Source organism: Engraulis encrasicolus, chromosome 1 (genome assembly GCF_034702125.1).
Source record: "Engraulis encrasicolus isolate BLACKSEA-1 chromosome 1, IST_EnEncr_1.0, whole genome shotgun sequence".
In the NCBI taxonomy this organism is placed as follows: Eukaryota; Metazoa; Chordata; class Actinopteri; order Clupeiformes; family Engraulidae; genus Engraulis; species Engraulis encrasicolus.
Genome location: NC_085857.1, coordinates 27,640,158 through 27,661,627, shown reverse-complemented (window position 1 = coordinate 27,661,627; position 21,470 = coordinate 27,640,158). Strand labels below are relative to the sequence as shown.

Below are 21,470 nucleotides of genomic sequence, written 5' to 3'. Positions count from 1 at the left end.
TGTCTCCGTGTGCGTTATTCTCTGTGAAAATACACCACACTACTACTAATATGTCTTTATATATAAAACACTGGCACTGCTATTTTGTGAAGTAGAGTGTACTTACCAAATGTCCTTACTTTAATTATTTTATAGTATGAAGTTGATATAAACCAATGTTTTATTATTGCACAAAATTAAGCATTCGCATAGCCTACTACTGGTAAGGTACAGGTAAGGAACAGTGCCTTTCTATTTGGGATCATATTTTTTCAGTATGACAACCACGATCAAGAATAGCAGCAGCAACTGGCTTTCCTTCTGAGGGGGAACAATTTTTTTGTTTGTTTATTTGTTTCCCCCAAGTTCTGAACTTTTCCGTTATTATGAGGCATGATTTGACAAGTCACTGGTCTGTACATTGATGATATTTCGATATTTGTCAAAACCATAGGATCTCATAACGTGCAGTACTGGCACCATTTTTGGTAGCAGCCAAAATGATCTGAGAACTTTGTTCAGGGCTGGACTGGTAATCTGGCATACAGGGCATTTTCCCGGTAGGCTAATAGTCATCAGGGGTCAATTTTTTGTGTATTTTTGTCTGCTTTCCAATTTCCCCTTACAGACAGGTCTGCAATTTAGATAGGGTGGTCCGTCTGTGCCCCATTAATATACAGTGGACTGAGCCCATCATAATTGTAGTATGGGTGAGGCGGTGAGGGTCTGGTCAGAGAGAGTAGAGAGAGAGAGGTTCCATAGGCCCATTGTTTCCGGGTTCTATTATTGCAAGGGGGAGGGGGGGAAATCCCCCTTTAGACAGACCTAGGCAGACCTAAGGACTATTCTATTCAATGCTAGGAGCATTATGACACGCCCTTTTAGGCAGACCGGAACCTGGTCACATTAGGTGCCCATAGAAACCTATTATGTTGGCATATCTCTATATACTTAAAGAATCTCTGGTCTGGTCTATACCAAAATGCCCGTGCCGGTTTCTGGTCCCAGTCCAGCGCTGACTATGATGGCTATGGAGTGCTACATATATCACAATTCTTAGCTCTAATACTTGGATACGTCCAAATAAAATCCCTAAAGATCTGAGGTCAACATGATTCATTGCAGAAAAAAGTACAATTTCTTAGCAAATATTTGCATAAAGCTTAGCATCCTATGACGGTGGAGAAAAGTCATGAAGAATGCATTTTAAAGGATGCATTCATGAGGGATTGCAATTCTTGTCTAGTTCTCCTCTTTGTCTCTTTCAATCAAACGGACAATGTTGATCAATGGAAGATGTTGCGCATCAATTACTTGGTGATCTCACACCAACTATAGATATCTGGGGTGCATTTCTCGAAACCAAAGTTCCTAACTACATTAGCTACCCGGTTGTTTGCAATGCAATTTTCTATTGCCAACTACCCCAAGTTGCTAACTGGCTAACAACTACGCTTTCGAGAAACGAACCCCAGGACTGCAGATGGACTGCTCATACTGTTATCCCCCTCAGGCGATATCTAATTATATCCCAAAGGAAGGCACACACTGTTCTTTAATATACCTCTTTTTCTCCCATCATTCATTTACTCTCTTCTCCAATCCTTCGTTTTTTTGTTGGTTTGTTTTTTTTTTCATTTTCTTCTTCCAGCTGTTTCCCACTCATGACCATCTCAAGGCTGTATATTTCTCTCTTTCTTTTTTTACCCTTCTGCACCTCGTCTTCCTTCCTTTTCCTGCCTCTGTCTTTCTCTCTTGCACACTCACTCGTTCTTTGGCTCATGTCCATCTTTCCATCCTTCGTTGGCGTTCAAGGGTTTGAAGGGAGGAGGACAAGGAGGGGGGTTGCATTTAGGGAGGAGAGGAGGTGGGAGGGAGCAAAGGATCAGGGATGGAGGAGGAGGAGGAGATGGAAGCAAGGCAGCAGAGAAAGGGGTCAATCTTTCACTCGTTCTTTGGCTCTTTCTTCTCTGTCTCTCGTCGTCTTCTGTCTTCTATCCTCTCTCTCTCTCTCTCTCTCTCTCTCTCTCTCTCTCTCTCTCTCTCTCTCTCTCTCTCTCTCTCTCTCTCTCTCTCTCTCTCGTTTTTTCATTCAGCCGGTGCCATGGCTGCTGTAGTCGAACACGCCCTTCTTGAAGAAAGGGGAGATGTCCATCTCTCCGTTCTTCGTTGTCGTTCCAAGGGTTTGAAGGGAGGAGGACAAGGAGAGGGGTTGGAGGGAGGGAGGGGGGGCAGGAAAGGATCAGGGATGGAGGAGGAGGAGGAGGAGATGGAAGGCAGCAGAGAAAGGGGTCAATCTTTCACTCGTTCTTTGGCTCTTTCTTCTCTCTCTCTCGTTTTTTCATTCAGCCGGTGCCGTGGCTGCTGTAGTCAAAGACGCCCTTCTTGAAGAAGGGGGAGATGTCGCAGATGGCGTGCTTGGAGAGGTGCACACCGTCCTCCTGCGCCCGCAGAGGGGAGGAGGACGACGGGGACATCATGACCCGGAAGAAGTTCCTCAGGTAGCGCTGAGGGGAGAAGAGAGGCAGGAGGGAGAGAGAGGAAAGGGGAGGAGGTGAAGAGAGCAAAGGGGAGGAGGGGAGAGGTGGAGGAGGGGAGGGGGAGAGGTGGAGGAGGGGAGGGGAGGGGGAGCAAAGGGGAGGAGGAGAGGTGGAGGAGGGGAGAGGAGCAAAGGGTTGGAGGGGAGGAGGAGAGGTGGAGGAGGTGAGAGGAGCAAACGGGAGGAGGGGAGGAGGTGAGGGGGAGCAAAGGGTTGGAGGTGAGGAGCAAAGGGGAGGAGGAGAGGAGCAAAGGAGAGGAGGGGAGAGGAGCAAAGGGGAGGAGGAGAGGAGGAGAGGTGGAGGAGGGGGAGAGGAGCAAAGGAGAGGAGGGGAGAGGAGCAAAGGGGAGGAGGTGAGGAGGAGAGGTGGAGGAGGGGAGGGGAGGAGAACAAAGGGGAGGAGGGGAGAGGAGCAAAGGGTTGGAGGAGAATCGGAGGAGAGGGCGTAGGACGGAAGGGAGTAGGGCAGGCGGTTGAAAGAAAGGATGAGAGGGGTGGACACAGAATGAGAGCCAGGTCAGAAAATATTTTGTTTGTGTGTGTGAGAGAAAAAATGAATGACAGAGAGGAGAGGAGAAGAGAAGAGAAGGTGGGCGAAGAATATTTGAAATGAATGACAGAAAAAAAAGTCACAATAGCACAGTAGAATGAAAATGTATGAAGTACGAGTACAAATACAGTAGAGAGCGCGTGTAAAGGAGATGCAAACATCGGGTCCGAAAAAAAGGTCTGTGTACGTGAGGATGCATATTCGTCAGGGCCAGATTGGGTGAACAGGTAAGGGGGTGCCACAGCACACATTTGCAAAAGGTCAAAGAGGGAAAATGTGACAAATTGATGAGTGCATCAAACCATTACACTTTGACTAGTTCCTCAAATAAGAGAGTATGACAAATATATCAAAATCATAATCCAATACAAAAAAATATGTATATAACAAATATTTTCAAAATGAAAAAAAGAAAAGTAACTTGTTTTATATCAGAATAAGATTAAGGCAGAATATAAATGGTTCCTAAAGCTAAAAATAAAACAAAATGCCAGTCATTATAAAATCATAAAAAATAATGTATTCATTTTATATGTATGCAGTATAGGATAGAATAAGATAAAGGCAAGAGAAACTGAATTAGGCCTACCTCCAGAAGGCTCCGCCTCTCAGACACCATCCTCTCATCACGGTTACCAAACAGCTTCTTTGGCGGGAACTCGAGGGCACCAAGCTGTGACAGGAATTACATTACATTAATATTACACGTAACTGACTTTTATCCAACAGTTATTTACAGGGTTTTGGTTACAGGCCCTGGAGCACTGTGGGGTTAGGTGCCTTGCCACCTCCCTAACCATTAGGCCACGGCTGAGGGTCACCATGGATACTGGAGAGGGTAACTGCAGGTCACCATCATTGCTTTTTAGATGCGTCCTAGCATCTCTATTAGAGGGTATGTCCGTCCGTCCGTCCGTCTGAGACGCTTTCTTTGAATTGTAATTCCCTCCTGTGTCCACAAGGTGACAGTGCATATAGATGGACGCATCTTTGTCCGCCTGTCGGACTTGTTTTTAAATAATGGTACTTTCATGTGGTCTTCCGAAGTCGATATTATCTAGTTGCGAGGTGGTATTTACAAGTGCGTTGCGTTCATGTGCTTTTTTGATGTTGTTTACAAATTAAAAATGGCGGACCAGAGTGAGACTCGGGCCAGTTTTTTAAATACAACGATTATAGACTGTTGTTCATCAGCTACAGCAAGCAAATGAATTAGGAAGTCAAAAGGTAAAAATGCTGAATATTTTCTGACACTGTCATTTACCATTACTGTCTGAACATACTGAATGCCGCTTTTTGAGTATTTCAACTTAGCGGTTGCCATGGTGAGAGTGGAGCCAGCTGTTGTGTACGTCATCACCTCGTAAACTCGTTTATCAAAATTTTCTACGAGTTGTCCAGTGGTAAATACCAGAAGCGGTGGCGTGTGTGCTTCGAATGTCGGCATTTGGTATTTACGATAATTACGAGACCAAATGAACGCACAATAATATCCTAGTCCCAAGTGACACATAGGCATTGTGACGTGACGTCAAATTGTGTGAAACCGTAATAAAAGAAAGAATGTATATTAGGGTGCATCAGTTGCCCCCAATGAAAAGATATCGCCTTGGCCCTATAGTTAAAATGTTCTACACCCAGTAAAAACACACTGTGTAAAATATTTTGAAATTTGGATGAAGTCTACCGGGGCCACCAGCCCCATGAAAATAGAAAATAATGGTGATAGTCAGAATCTTGGAATAGAAATGGACATTTTGCTGCATAAAGCTACCCAATAAAAAACATATTGTCTCAGCTCTGTGATAAAAATGTTCTATGCACAGTAAAATCACTCTGTGTAAAATATTTTGAAATTTGGATGAAGTCTACCGGGGCCACCAGCCCCATGAAAATAGAAAATAATGGTGACAGTCAAAATCTTGGATAGAAACAGGGCTGGACTGGCCATCTGGCATGGCGGGCATTTCCCGGTGAGCCCCGCACCCTCGTGGGCCCCCATTTTTTTTTTTTTTTACATTACTGAAAATAGGGGCCCATGAGGGTGCGGGGCCCACCAGTGAGTCAGTTCTCCGGCACTAATAATCTCCTTAAATCCAAAAGTGCCCGGGCCCTATTTATCGCCCAGTCCAGCCCTGAATATAAATGGACATTTTGCTGCATAAAGCTACCCAATAAAAACATATTGCCTCAGCTGTGTGATAAAAAAATGTTCTATGCACAGTAAAATCACTCTGTGGAAAATGTGTTGAAATTTAGATTAATTCTACTGGGTCCACCAGGCCCATGAAAATACAAAACAATGGTGATAGTGATGGGCAACCTGGATTCCAAAGTCCAGTGCCACATATTCCAAATATAGCCAATATAATGAACCAGCTGACCCACTGCCAGTATCAAGCAAGAGATTGCGAAGTTGTATGACTTTTGTGTGCTTCACCTGTGGGCCTACAGGATTGTACAGGTAGCTGTTAATACCTGGTGGAGCATCTGTACTAAAGCTGTGAATGCTCCTTGGAATGACTTGTGTTTTTTTTAAGAAATCCCTGCAGTAGTTCAATAGAGTACATACAATAAAACTGTATGTGATGTTGGAAAGAGTGGCTTCCCAAAACCTGTACTTAAGTGGGCTTAAGTTAAGTGTCATGGGTATCACCAGGTCCAGAGTCCATTGCCAAGGGCCTCTCGGGTAAGTTATGGTACTCATCTGATGGAGTAAATTGAAATACTACCACAGGCGATGGGATAACGAAGTAATGGCACTCTTCAATACAGTTGTATTGACTGCTTTGTAGCCTAGGCATTCCAAGGAACATTCACAGCTTTGGTACAGATGTTCCTCCATGAATTGTAGGCCCACAGGTGAAACACACAAATATAACAGTCATGCAGCTTTGCAATCTCTTGCTTGATACTAGCAGTGGTCCAAGGCAGCAAAGGATTGATATTGTGTTGCAAAAGAGCAAATTTGCCTAAATATAGCAGTTTGACCATCAGTCTGTCCTGAGACTGAAGTCTGTGTAAGTGGATCGACTGAATACACAACCTGCTTAGATATTCCTTCTGTTTGTGCTCCCAATACAGGTGATCTCACTAATTACCTCATCAACCTGGCTTAAGTGGTAATTAGGCTCAGCTGGTTCATTATATTGGCTGGGGCAAATGTGTCACGCGAAATGTGTCCACCTCTGTTTTAAGACAATGGCAAACCTAGATTCAAAAGCCACAATCCAGTGCCACAGATTTCAAATTACCTGGTTTTACCTGTCCAATTGCCCTAACTGGAAAGGTAAAACTAGGTATGTCATTTGGAATATGTGGCACTGGACTTCAGCTTTGGAATCCAGGTTGCCCATCACCATCACCATTATTTTGTATTTTCATGGGCCTGGTGGACCCGGTAGAATTCATCTAAATTTCAACATATTTTACACAGAGTGATTTTACTGTGCATAGAACATTTTTATCACAGAGCTGAGACAATATGTTTTTTATTGGGTAGCTTTATGCAGCAAAATGTCCATTTCTATTCCAAGATTCTGACTATCACCATTATTTTCTATTTTCATGGGGCTGGTGGCCCCGGTAGACTTCATCCAAATTTCAAAATATTTTACACAGTGTGTTTTTACTGGGTGTAGAACATTTTAACTATAGGGCCAAGGCAATGTCTTTTCATAGGGGGCATCTGATGCACCCTAATGTATATCTCCATACGAGTCTACAAACCAAATTCCTTAACAAGCCATTACGGAGTTATTTACAAATCAATTGCACGGACAAACACACAAAAAGACGGGGTCATTACAATACACAGAAAGTCCCTCTCAGGGAGCCAGGTACAAAACATTGAAGAAATACTATTCCATAACATAAATTCAATGTGAAAGATGTCAAGGGCAGCAGTGATCGCGTCACTGCAGCTTGACGTAGTTTACCAGTAATGTCCAATTTAAACTGTAACTCAAGTCTAAATTTAATACATCTGCAATTTATTTTTTCCAAGGTCATTCAAGCTCCTTACCTCCGGATATTTGACCTTGAGGGTTTTGTGCATCTCACGGAAGCGGCTGTAGCGTCGGAACACGGTCCACGTCTCATCTAGCACGGTTATCTGTTGGGAAGCAATTTATCATATTATCATTACCACTACTACTACCACTACTACTACAACAGTGCAACAACGACTACTGGGGATTGTGTGCCGGGTTGGGTGGTGGTGTGTATATTTGTCTCTAATATATGTATATATTTATTAGAGATGCACCGGATCCTGATTTTTAGGATCCTGCCGGATACCGGATCCACTGCTTAAGATCCTGCCAGATCCGGAACCGGATACCGGATCCTACGAAAGGGTTGAAACACATAGCCTACTCACACACGTGGGCCCTTTTTATCACGTTGGCTCAAACTATTTTGACTGAAAAGCCTCGGCTACCGGATCCTGGATCCTGGAACCGGATCTGGATCCTGTGAAAAACCCTATTATCCTGCCGGATCCGGAACCGGATCTTGGATCCGGTGCATCTCTAATATTTATATCTAAACTTGACTTCGAACTCAAAGTGCTCATCTTTCCCCTGTCCCCACAACACTACTGCTACGCCTCCTACTACTGTGCAATTACTACTGTTGTGTTGTGTTACCTCTAACCTTGGAGTGATTCTACGATTCCCCTACGCTTTTGGCAAAAGCAAAATGTCAATTATCAGTATTTTTTTTTCAACTAAATGACCTAGATGTTTACATAGTGTATATATTTAAGTTTCCAAACAAACAAATTGCCAAGCTTAATCTTAAATCATTTGATAAATACTGTAATGAAAGCGAACATTTGCTTAATTATTTTGTCAACAGTGTTATGGACAAATACTATGTCATTTCAAACATATATAAAAATACTACAGAGTTGAAACAATGTATGTTTGAAAGTGCTTATGTCCCTTAGCAGTAATGTTGTCATTAATCTGTGCAACTGATATAGAAAATGTGATTGTTGAGCTTCATAAGTAGGATTTTATGGGTTACTGTGATACAGACTGACACATTTTTCATCATAAATCCCTGTAACGTCTGATTTGAATATAGTCACCCTCCTTACACAAGACTTCCTTCTCCAGAGATAATCCCTAGTGTATGTTCATAGGATTTTTCCAACACATAAGGGATCAATAGCGCAAAAACACTTTCAAAACAGTCAACCGTGTTACTCAACTGTGTTACGGTTAACAGTGCAGGGGAACAAGTCGGCACTTTTTTAGGAGAAAAAACAGAGCAGACAAACCCATCTCCCTAGAACACAAATTATTTTGTTTGTTTGTCTGTCAATATGGATATAAATTGGCAAAACATACTCCTCCTCAACTGTCACCAGTGTTGCTGCTTAGGATGGCTGTGTGCGGGTAAAAATGGCATCTATCAGAAAAACCTTCCCACTGCCATATAAATCAATAGAATTGGGCGGGTTTTTAGGGCGGATTTTGAACATTTTTTGGGCTGGAAATCATCAGCCTCATCTGGAAACCCTGACTGTCATACTTAATTGTAACACCATTGACGGTAACACCGTTGACATTTCAGCCATTTTTATGGTGTTGTGCTAACTGAGGACCTCAGAAGTTCCACCACAACACCTTAATCAATTCATGTATCTGTATGCTTTATCTGTGTTTTTCTACATGTGATTTCTAATTCAGATTCTTATGAATATGTTGATAACACAGTTGACAGGCAATTTTCCCGCTATGAGAACATGAAAAAGAATGGATTAAATTATGGAAGGATGGAGCTCAAAATTTACCAAAAAGTCTTCCCGTATCCTGCCAAAGAGGTTATGACATCACGTGATGTTATTCGTATGGCCTGAGACCAAACCATTACTGATTTATGGAGGTGGTTTCAGACCGTGACACGGTTAACACAGTTTTTGTGGACACACACAAAATGGCAAATTTCATGTATAATGGAAAGGACAGTGGTCTCTCTGACAGTTTTGTCATATTGTGATGATTACTGTGAATCAACATTTGCAATCGTCTTGGGCAAAACAAGTTTCTTTACATGCTAATATGAAGACTGAATCTGACATTTGGAAAACAGGACGGCATGAAAACACCCAAAACCAGTATTAAATATTCATTCTTGCTGAGGGAAATAATGCTATGTCTACACTTTCTGTATTATATGAAAGATAAATGTTTTCTAATGTCCAAAACATCATTGGATGCAGTTAATAGTTAGTGGAATTGCCAAATAAAATCCACTGACTTAAAAGTGTAGCCGAATTAGAGAATCAGTCCTTGACTTCAAACTCAAAGTGCTCATCTTTTCCCTGTCCCCGCAGCAGCGTTACTACTAGTACTACTACTAGTACCACTACTACTACCGGTACTACTACTACCACTACTAGCACCACCACCACTACTACTACCACCAGGGTGTGATTTGTCGAAAAACCAGAAGGGGGGATGTGTTTCAGAGTTTAAGTAATATCAATGGAATGTCATTAAACTGTGATTAAAAATATATAAAAAAAGTGGCGATATCAAAACCAGAAGGGGGGACAATCCCCCCCATCCCCCCCTACAAATCGCACCCTGACTACCACTACTACTTGCACCACTACCACCACCACCACCAGCACTACTACTACTACTACTACTGGCATTATGGTACTATATACAGCAAATATGTCATATCTGACCTTGACTTCGAACTCGAAGTGCTCGTCTTTCCCCTGTCCGCGCAGCACGTAGCGGGGGATGCTGATCTTCACCGGGTCCTTCAGGCTCTCTGGGGACGGGCCCAGGGGAACAGTCACCATGCGCTGCTGAAGGAGGCAACCACGGAGGAGCGAAAACAGAAGGAAGGAGGAGGGGGAAAAGGGAAGGGAAAGGACAAGAGAGAAGGAATGAGAGGGGAGAGGAGGGACCACAGAAAGAAAGAAACAAACAAACAAACAAAGAGGGAAAGAAAGAAAGAAAGAAAGAAAGAAAGAAAGAAAGAAAGAAAGAAAGAAAGAAAGAAAGAAAGAAAGAAAGAAAGAAAGAAAGAAAGAAAGAAAGAAAGAAAGATTAATTGATTTTGTAACATGTTAGCAGCATGAAAAACATCCCTAATATTGAATCATTCAGCTATTCCTTAATCACGTTTCGTATATTAGCATAAAATGGTTTGCCAAAAATGCAAAATAGTCAGCTGAAAAGAGAAGGAGTCAGATGGAATAATCAGGAGCATGACACAAACGACCCATTTCATCACCGTGTTGCAATTAAAAAACAAATCTTTATTTAATCTTTACAGAGGAGGTATGGGTAATTTCCTTTGATCATTATTGCACAACCCACAGGATACATGTATAATCACCGCAGATAATAATACATAATTTATGTTCTCTCTCTCTCTCTCTCACACATACGCACGCACGCACGCACGCGCACACACACACACACACACACGCACACACACGCACACACACGCGCGCACACACACACACACACACACACACACACACACACACACACACACACACACACACACACACACACACACACACACACACACACCTTTGACAAATATTGCAGATATCATCTGCAGAGGTAGGTCCGCCTGACACAGTGCTCGCAAATGACAACAGAATTCAATAAAGGATCTTCTACCAATATGTCCTTTTGAAACAAAACTGAGATACATGAACATTATTATCATAAAAGTTCTAAACTTCTGTGCAGAAAAAGTGAACATCATCCACTCCACAAATTAAATCAAGGAGTCATCATGTTCCACTTAAGCCTAGAGAGCTAAACCCAAATTGAATTTTCGGCCACTAGGGGCATCTAGATTCCGAGGCTAGTTCCACTTTGGGGAGGAAATCCACTGAAAATTACAGTATATCAAGCTTTCATCCCATTCCAACCCTATGAACATCACATATTCAACAGATCTGTTGATTTATTCACCCACATTGCTGCTAATTTGTTCAGAGCACCATGTCATTAACCCATCAAGTGAACCAGACAGAAATGTATGCACAGAAATGTGCATGTTTCTTTGAACATATATGTATGGCATATTCCCTTATAAGGTCATGTGATATAACTTCCCTTTTATACTGAACGTGACCCACGGGCATCCATGTTCTGACATGTTGCCTTGGTAACCAGAGTGGGTGGCTACAGAGAATAGGTGTTGCTGCCAACTGCGACACTACTAGGGATGGCACAGATACTTGCTCATTATACTCGTACTCGTACTCGTCAAACACTTGCCGATACCAGGCACGATACTGCTATTACACGAAACAATGCAAAATCTCGTCACGTTCAGTAGACTTGAAAGCAGCATGAGAAAAAAGCGCTGCCTCAAACATTTACTAACATTTAAATCTACATGGAAATGGACAATAAAAAAATATCACAGGTGGAAAAAAACAAGGCCATGCATTTTTTTTCATTGTATGTTGGTGGAAAAAGGTATCGGTATGGGCAAGTACACACATTAATTTACTTGTACTTGTATCGGTTTTCAAAAAAGTGGTATCGGTGTATCCCTAGACACTACCAAACATACATTCCACAGAGGGGCAAGATGGGAGATCTCTTGGACATGCATGGGTCATGTCATAAGATATAGGTTAGCAATGAGTCATGCTTTTAAATATGATGTTACTATGTAGTATGTAACATAATTTTAGGAACGTCCAATGACTATGTAACAACATTTTAGGAACATCCAATGTGTAACAGCTCACAAAAGTGTTAAGGTATTCTGCAACTCCAGGCATATATTTAGTGGAAAAGTACAAATGTCTTTTCCTGAGGAATGTGATACATTATGCATGATCACAACATCTAATTACAGACGTGTTTGATCACTTCCGCTGCATCTGTGTCTTTGCTACGAAGCCATCTTCCACACTACAGACAAACCCCATTGGTGTCACTGGTCTGAGATTGGAAAGAAACATTGAAGTCTGTGCTGTTGGTAGACCCTGCTGGCAAAACGCTGAACATCTCTTGTGTCTCATGTGTTGAATTGCCCTTTGCCATTTCAATTTTCCGCTTGGAGCAGGCGTCACTCTTTCTTAATTATTTAAACTCTGAGGGTGCTGGCACAAATGTTCAATTGAGTATTTCTATAGTGTTTTCAGTGCAATAATACCCTTTGCTATTTCAACACATCAGCCAGCTTCCCCTTAATCACTTGTGAACCTTCCTGATGGCTGAGAGAGCCCACCCTCCTTAGGTTTCTCTTTAATCTTGCCACTTACTGACGAGACTGACATTTTGCTACAAGATGCATCTTTCGGTTCTTTCAGAGATTGTCCAAAATTTCCTGAAAGTCTTCCAGATGTGTGATGCTGATGCTCCCGATATATTCATGCCACCTTCAGATGATTGACTAGCAATGCGATTCCGATATGAAGCAGAAATTTGCTTTTTTGTCTTCATGATGCAAAATTAAATGCAACATTTTGATTCACAACTCCAACTGGAGATTAGAGACGATAAAGGAAACAAAAAGTGTGACAACATACCTCATACTTCAGTCTTCTGTAGTCAACTCTGTTGTTCAGCTTCTCGTCGTCCTAGAACAATAGAACCACATGCCATCTGTCATCATTCATAATAATAATAATAATAAACAATTGTATCGTTTATTCATAATAGTGATTCATAATAGTTCATCATTTCAGATAAAAACATCACCTAAGAAACACTACCAAACTGTGATCATTTTTCCCAGGCACGCCAGCAAGCAATAATTAAAACAGCGCCAAAGCATTATTCGTCTCCCCACATGTGCATCAGTGAATTGAAAGGAAGTGGCAGGAAAACATATAATTCAAGAAATTATAAACACTAAGCCTTCCACAATCACCAGTGCATCCAAGCCATACAGCATGACTAGCCTGCTGTCTTTATTAGGAACCATTACATTACATTGCATTTGGCAGACGCTTTAAGACCAAGGCGACTTTCAAACCAGGACATAATCATAGCCAACATCACTAACAGATGCAAAGTGCTAGTGATGTTGGCTATGATTATGTCCTCATTTGAAAGTCGCTTTGGTTTTAGAGCGTCTGCCAAATTCAATGTAATGTAATGTAATGTAATGTAATGTAATGGTTCCTAATAAAGACAGTAGGATAGTAATGCTTTATGAACCAAACCATAGTTAACTGTAGGGCGCTCCAGACCAGTGGATATATTAAAAGGTGAATTGTGAGTGACACATGCAAATTAAAGACACAGAAAAAGCATCCCAGTGTGTTACAAGTTCAACCCGATTATTATTACTACGAAGCAATTACCCGCTAAACAGGTCAAGGCCCACTGCACCGTCATAAGGATACTTACGCTAACTGGTGAATCCTCCTGTAGAGGTTTTAAGAGCACGTTAGACCAAACACTTCAGAAAGATTTATTACAGAATCTAGATCTCACAAGGCCAGTCACTGTGCATGTATTAGAACCAAATCGGATATAATTATACAAATACGTAATAATTACAGTAGCCTACTTCATCAATTCAGCGATTGAGCCAAGTGATCAAATTGTCCTACTGGGTCATCATGACTATGCTACTGCATATTCATCTCGATTCATTTCAAGCCTCATCCTCAAGCCACCTGCGGATTTTCTCTGATGACAAACAACAACGGAATATAAACCCTCCTTCATTGAACCCACCCTTGATGTGCAAGACCGACAACAGTTTATAGCTCTGTTTATTTTGCCACAGGTTATGGGCCTCATTATGTGTCTGCTTTGTTGCATTGCAGCATTCACCATGCAAATGGTCTCATCAGTGTCGTCTGCAAAGGGAGCACCATTTGCCACGCTACGCTACGGTAATGACCAGTGTTGCCAGATGTATGATAATTATCATATTTGTACCATAATTCTGCCCTCTGCACGATAAAAAAAACATGATGTACGATCATTTTGAGTTTTCTTTCAGTTTCCTCAAACAACCATTTGGTTCATGTACAATCATTTCTTCCCAAAATAAAACCCCCAGAAATGATAATTTTGAGGTCTTGGTACGAGAGCTCAGCGTTTTCCATCTGGCAACACTGATGATGAGCAACAGAGCAGGGGGCTAATGAGACTCATCTGCCATGACGCCAGGGCTGAACTGGGAACAACTACAGGCCCCGGCATTTTTCGAAATTGTGGGCCAGTCTCAAAACAAACAGCAAACAGCCCCTCAACGCACCGTCAGCCTGTCGGGAAATACCCTGTATGCCAGTCCAGGCCTCTATGAAGCACCAATTGCCATGCTACGCTAACGCTACACTGTGATAACCAATAGAGCAGGGGGCTAATAGATATAGCAATAAAGAGACAGCCCTTAAGATAATTTTCCAAGCTCATAGGGAATGGCAATAGAAGTAATGACACCAATTTCCCCTAATTCTGTAAACGAGCTGTATTGGCAGTGTCCGTCATTAGTGGTTTATTGGCTTTGGTCAGGGCCAGAGTGGTTTGTTTATTCAAAGGGGGTAGGGAAGGGACGCTGACCAAGATAAAGGTAAAGGTAGTTTGAAGGTATGTCAGCATTTGGTGCCATTTTGAACAGGCAAATTTGATCAAAATGGGTTCACTTTGGTTTTTATGTACACAGAGAGCAGCCGTAGACTGGTCTAGCATTGATGGGCATGCTCAACTTCTAAAGTAAAATAAACCACTTTGGGTGCGCGTAAAAAGGACTGCAAACATAAAATGGAGAGAAAAAAAACGCTCTCTGAGTCTCAGTCTCAGTCTATAATACAGTTTGCAGTCAGGGTCGTAACCAGTCATTTTCAAATACTGCGTGCTGTACTGCATACTGTACATTTGCTTCAAACACTTCAGTTTGTTGTCATTAATCACTACCTTGAGGATAAATGGGGGTGGCGTATATAGAGTGAATTTTATCATTGTTGATCATATATCGATTTTCATCGTAGATAAATTTTAAATAACTGAAAATGAAAATACAGAGGACATGACCTCTGTGTCCTCAATGGTAGATACAGCCATGTTTGTTTGCAGTCCTATCCTAGACTGGTGCCACAGTAGGCCACAGCAGGAACATCAACATCAGCAGCAATGCCAGATGTGGATATTTAGTATTCAATTATGCTTTATTATTTTACAATGCTACCATCACTACGTCAGAATCGTCACAATAGGACATAACTGGAATGCACATCACTACCTCTTTTTAATATATGTTCTATGTATGTCTGCTGTTGCCCAGTCTTGCACTTTATATGTCTGTATGGGTATTGTATATGTACACTAGGTGTAATGTATTTGCACTGTCTATGTCTAATTGTCTATGTCCACACCTTGAGTCTAGAGGAAATTGACAATAAAGCTGACTTGACTTGACTTTATAGATAATAGATATAAATAGTAAATAATAATTGTGTAGGTTTAAAAAACCTTACCCTGAGGTTCCTGGAGTGGTCTAGGTCGCCATTCAAGAGGTTGAGTTTCTTCAGTCTCCTCTGCACCTCCTCCTCGATGTAGGCATTTATCCTGCAACACAGAAGGTCACAAGGTCAAAGTGGGTGTTGAGTACTTTCACAGGTTCCAGCAGTGTGTGTGTCTGTGTGTGTGTGTCTCTGTGTGTGTGTGTGTGTGTGTGTGTCACTGTGTCTGTGTCTGTGTGTGCGCGCATTTCAGCGTTTTAAGCTAGAAATAATGAATACAAATGTTAACTGTGCACCACGCCTGATATTTCAACAATATGTCAATAGTTAGCAGCTTCTACAGTGATGCCAGCAGTCGGTGTAAACGTATCCTGACCTGACCTTTCATCAGGTGTGTATGTGCGTGTGTGCGTGTGTGTGTGTGTGTGTGTGTGTGTGTGTGTGTGTGTGTGTGTGTGTGTGTGTGTGTGTGTGTGTGTGTGTGTGTGTGTGTGTGTGTGTGTGTGTGTGTGTGTGTGTGTGTGTGTGCGCGCGCGCGCACCAGTCATCTGTGGTGGGCAGCATCTTTAATGGTCCCTGTATAGGGGTGATGCTGGAGAGCTGCTGTGTGTGTGTGTCTGTGTGTGTGTGTGTGTGTCTGTGTGTGTGTGTGAGAGTGATTGCGAATGCGAATGAAAATGCGAATGCATGTAAATAGTATATGTGTACCTGTCATTTGTGATGGGCAGGATCCCTAGTGGTCCCTGTGTGTGTGTGTGTGTGTGTGTGTGTGTGTGTGTGTGTGTGTGTGTGTGTGTGTGTGTGTGTGTGTGTGTGTGTGTGTGTGCGCGTGTGTGTGCGCGTGAGCGTGTGTGTGTATGTGAGCGATTGCGAATGTGAATGTGAATGCATGTAAATAGTATACGCGTACCTGTCATCTGTGAGCTCGAGCTCGAGTGTGTGTGTGTGTGTGTGTGTGTGTGTGTGTGTGTGTGTGTGTGTGTGTGTGTGTGTGTGTGTGTGTGTGTGTGTGTGTGTGTGTGTGTGTGTGCCAATGCCAATGCCAATGCGAGTGCATGTACTGTAAATTTGCAATTAAAACAGTGCAAGTATAGTGTACCTGTCATCCGTGGTGGGGTTCCCCAGTGGTCCCTGTATGGGGGAGGCTGGAGAGCTGCTCCTGCTGCTCTTGTCATCAGTAGCGCTGCTGTGGCACAGCCCACCACGACCACCACCACCACCACCACCACCACAACTACTGCTGGTGCTACCACCCTCACTCTCACTAAGATGCCGCCGCAGCTGCCTGATCTCTCGCTCCACCCTGGAGGACAGAGAGGGAGGGAGGGAGAGAGAGGGAGAGGGAGAGGGAGAGAGAGAGAGAGAGAGAGAGAGAGAGAGAGAGAGAGAGAGAGAGAACAAAGGTTTGTAATCCATCATCCACCTTTAGGAGAGTAGAGTATCATGTATTGATCCCAGGGGGGAATTAAAGGTGTCAAGTAGCATACATACATACTGTACATACATAAATACAGAAGACATTACACACATGACATTACACACATCATTACACATATATCAACCATATATAGCCCACTCTTACATACATTCAGCTCTAGGCAGGTCTCTCTCTCTCTCTCTTTAGGACAAAGACAGTATCTCTATGACTACAACACCTCCTCCTCACCTCTGCTGGTCACTCTCCGGTGCTCCTCCTGCACTGTGCGTCTCCTGCTGCTGTGAGGTCTCCTCCTCCGGCTCCAGGGACGTGGAGCGCCGTAGGGCCGAGTGCCTCCTCTCCAGGCGGGCCACGGCCTCGGCCAGCGCCTCCCTCTGCTGGCGCTCCCGCGACTCCAGGATCTCGCGCTCCTTCCTGCGCACCTGGAGATATATTTTTGCATTTCAACATATGAAGAGCTCTTTTCCAAAATGAGATATATCCATTTTATAGAATGTTGGGAAATTGACATTTCTGTATTGGGCATTCAATTGAAATGCATTGCAGAAGGCATTTTATAGAGGTTTTAAAGTATGTTCTCAAAATATTTGAATGGGAAGAATTCTCACATAGATGATAGGACATCTTAACTGTCAATTCCAATATTAAAATGCAAAAAGTCAAAAATGGTGGATATAGCGTTTTGGAAAAGAGCTCTTCATATATTTCTTAAAATATTTTTTTATCTCGCATTGCTTTTACTCTCCCCGCCTACTCGCCTTGCTGGAACACATGGACATTCTATTGACTTGCTGAGCGAGTAACTAGTAGCGATGTGTGAACGTAGCTTTATGGTTAAGGAGGTGGGCTTTAGATTGGAGATTCCACTCTATTTGTTTTGGACATGACATTGCCAGCCTGGGACATTCTGAGATATGGACATTCCAATTGGTTTTCGCCAAACCGCGTCATAGCACATTACCACCACATTAGCTTGTTTTGGACGCTTTATTCGCCAATCCTATTTAGAGAAATAATGACTTGCATCGTTCAGGTAGTGTAGGTCACTCTTGGTGCACACGTAGCTTTATTACCGGGCAAATACACAGGCCACGACGCGATTGAAGCAACAGAGAATCGCTTCTGTGCAGCAGCAAGCGATATGAGCGATTGAAGCAACTAGAGTATGTCCGTTACAAGCAGAAGGCAAGCATTCTAACATTCCCATTGGCTGTGGTCACTGACCTCTATACAGTCATTGGCTGTCGCGGCTGTCGCTGAACCGTGTCATAGCTCATTAGCGTAACATAGCCAGGAGTTCAACTACAAACTGTCGCTCTCGGCGTGCGAATCGCCTGTAGTCTCCAGAATCGCTTTTGTCGCGCGACTCAATACAAAGTCAATTACTTCCGTCGCTCGCCTCGCTCTTGTCGCGGCCTGTGTATTTGCCCAGTTACTCCTCCTCACCTTCTCCTCCTGGCGTGCCACGTGTGCTGCGAACTCGTAGGTCTCCCTCAGCTGCTGCAGGTGCTCAGCACTGGCGCTGTGGAGGGACAAGCGCTCCTCATTCTCCTCCAACTCCTTCTCCACCTACAGAGCAAATAAAATGCATCATCATCATCACAGGTTGGTGGGGGGAGTAAATAACCAGTGCTTTCCCCCCATCCTCCTCCTGAGCATGGTATCGTCCCGCCGCACTGCTCCCTTTTGGGCGCCTTTTGGGGGGCTGCCCCTTTTGCACGGGTGAGGCATAAATGCAATTTTGTTGCGTGCAGTGTGCACTTGTGTGCTGTGGAGTGTCGTGTCACAATGAGAATGGTAGATGGGAGTTTCCGAGTTGGGCGTACACTTTCACTTATTGTTATTATCATTATTATTATTATTACTATTACTATTGTTGTTATTACCATTATGCTCAGCACTGGCACTGTGGAGAGACAGTTGCCGTTTCTGCTTACCTGGTAGAGGGTGTTGTCCTGGTCCGCAAGGACATTTCTACTTTTCCAAGACATAGCTAGCAGTAGGCTATATTTATAACAGTATTACAAAGGTAAACATAGCTGAAGTCATATTTTCACCGTAACAAGACAGCCTTGTAATTTGAATGAAAAGTAAGTGATCCGCATCTAAATTAGCAGTGTCAAATTAGCACCAGTCAACTATCAATTCAGTTGACAGGTGGTCCCTGAACATTTTTGGGGGGACAAAGTGGTCCTCGGTCTGAACAAGTTTGGAAACACTTAACTTTATCTTTGTCTGAATGTGACAGTAAAAATGGAAGTATGACAGTTGCAGTTTCTGCTCACCTGGTAGAGTGTGTTGTCCAGGTCCCTCTCCACGTGTTCCAGGGAGAGCTCCTCCCCTAGCGGCCCCAGCTCCTCCAGGCCTGCTCCCCCCTCTCCATCCCTCTCCACACGCTCCAGCACCTGGGACGGGAGTTCAACATCAGCATCAATTATGGGATCGTAGCCTCTTTTAGCTCTGGCTTTTAGCTCTTCACTTAATGGGTCAGTATAACTTAAACGCTCTAGATTTATTTCCTTAACACCCAGACCTATCTCCTTTGGCTGCATTTCATAGAGGCTTAGAAAGTAGCGAATTTAGGCAATGATACCTCTTTGGCACTCTGTCTGTCTGTCCTCAACCAGGGCTGGTGGTTGGCTCTCCGCTGGTAGATGCCTCTCCTTCACCAGTTATCTCTGCTCTGGCTTTTCACTTAATGAGGTAGTATACCTTACCTATACATAAATATACATTATATTGTATATTATTAGAGATGTACAGGATCCAAGATCCGGTTCCGGATCCGGCAGGATAATAGGGTTTTTCAGGCTATCCGGATCCGGCAGGATCTTAAGCAGTGGATCCGGTATCCGGCAGGATCTTAAGCAGTGGATCCAGTATCCGGCAGTTACCTAAAAATCAGGATCTGGGGCATCGCTACTTTTTAAGTAGCCTAGGCCTAATCAGTAAGTCTTTCACAACCCCAATCGCTGCATGGAGTGAAAGCCCTTTGGAAGCAGCCATTGAAGGCAGTGTGGCAGTAAGCCAATGAGTCTTAAAAATAGTTTGCGCCAAAGTAATAAAAAGTGTGCGAGTTGGCTATGTGTTTCAACCCTTTCGTAGGATCCGGTATCCGGTTCCGGATCCGGCAGGATCTTAAGCAGTGGATCCGGTATCCGGCAGGATCCTAAAAATCAGGATCCGGTGCATCTCTATATATTATACCTCCTTGGCTCTCTGTCTGTCCTCTACCAGGGCTGGTAGTTGGCTCTCGGTAAGACAGGCCAGCTGCCTCTCCTTCACCAGTTATCTCTGCTCTGGCTTTCACTTAATGAGGTAGTATACCTTATCTATACATAAATATACAGTATATTGTATATTATACCTCCTTGGCCCTCTGTCTGTCCTCCAGCAGGGCTGGTAGTTGGCTCTCGGTAAGACAGGCCAGCTGCCTCTCCTTCACCAGGAGCCTCTGCTCCGCCTGCTGGACGCGCTGCTGCTGCTGCAGCTGCTGCTCCTCCTGAATGGCCAGGTCTGCTGCCGAGGGCAACGCCGACGAACCCTGAAACCAGGAAAAATGAAGTTGAATATCCTCCACACTTCCTCCCGTTCTGCTTTTAATTTTTTTTCCCCCCAAGAGAAGGTTTTCGAGCAACACACTCTTCATCAGACTATTCAGACTTATTTCCATAGCTTCATTGCACATTTTGTCCTGCACATGCATCTTGGATGTGCACACCACTTCCTTACTTGACTGCACCCTGAAAACACCCTGGTTTAGAACAGTGAGAAATATATGTTTCAATGCCTGGGGAGAACGTTTAACACGACATCCACAACAGCGACGCTGGCCTTGGTGCTGAAACGTGATGTTTCGTAGTGTTTTGGCCCACCGTGGCTGTTGGAGTTGCCATGGCATATCAAAAATATTTCCACCCTTATTTGGGAAAGGTTTTTGTTGGTGGTGTTGTTGAAAAAGCAAAGCTGGTTTGGGGGAGCGCTGTGGCGCAGCGCGCTATGCCCCCCACTAGGGATGCAAATGATTAATCGATTAATCGACTTTAATCGATCAATGCATTAATCGATTAAAAAACATTAATCGCAATTAATCGACAATTCAACTGACAGGAGACCCAGGTGAAATGGGCATGTGAAGAGTGTGTGTGAAGAGGGGTGGGAATATTTAAATCACCTTTGGATTAAAGAATTTATATAGAATGAATTTAAATGTAATATTTTATCTCAATTTTTAATTAAAATTTTGAGATTTAGTGGGGTTTTTTTTCGCAAAACTGAAATTTCGGGGGAAAAACGCTGCTTATCAATTAATCGTAAGTCGATCGATAAGGCTATCAACTAATGATTAATGAATTGATCGATAATTTGCATCCCTACCCCCCACATTTGGGCTTGCATGCCCACGGGGACCCTGGTTCGAGTCCGGCTGGGGTCATTTCCCGATCCCACCCCGTCTTTCTGTCCCACTTTCCTGTCACCTTCTCATACTGTCCTATCAAAATAAAGGCATAAAAAGTCCCTCAAACTATATATA

The 21,470-nt window shown here is 43.2% G+C and overlaps 1 protein-coding gene across 4 annotated transcripts in view; it reads right to left on the bottom strand.

Moving 5' to 3' along the window:
• Positions 1-137: 137 nt before the first annotated feature.
• The window catches only part of kif16ba (kinesin family member 16Ba), a 64,871-nt gene continuing 43,538 nt past the window's right edge, over positions 138-21,470 (bottom strand). For 2 of the 4 annotated variants that reach the window (XM_063199509.1, XM_063199526.1), the window contains 12 exons: positions 20,304-20,480; positions 19,222-19,341; positions 18,383-18,505; positions 17,165-17,358; positions 16,598-16,801; positions 15,514-15,604; positions 13,433-13,450; positions 12,607-12,657; positions 9,775-9,900; positions 7,093-7,182; positions 3,658-3,741; positions 138-2,486 (listed from right to left, as the gene is read on the bottom strand). In XM_063199509.1, coding sequence (XP_063055579.1) covers positions 2,325-2,486; positions 3,658-3,741; positions 7,093-7,182; positions 9,775-9,900; positions 12,607-12,657; positions 13,433-13,450; positions 15,514-15,604; positions 16,598-16,801; positions 17,165-17,358; positions 18,383-18,505; positions 19,222-19,341; positions 20,304-20,480 — 1,440 coding nt within the window. In that variant the 3' untranslated portion in view covers positions 138-2,324. The remainder of the gene's footprint in view (positions 2,487-3,657; positions 3,742-7,092; positions 7,183-9,774; positions 9,901-12,606; positions 12,658-13,432; positions 13,451-15,513; positions 15,605-16,597; positions 16,802-17,164; positions 17,359-18,382; positions 18,506-19,221; positions 19,342-20,303; positions 20,481-21,470) is intronic. The other 2 variants (XM_063199518.1, XM_063199534.1) reach the window with 1 other exon arrangement.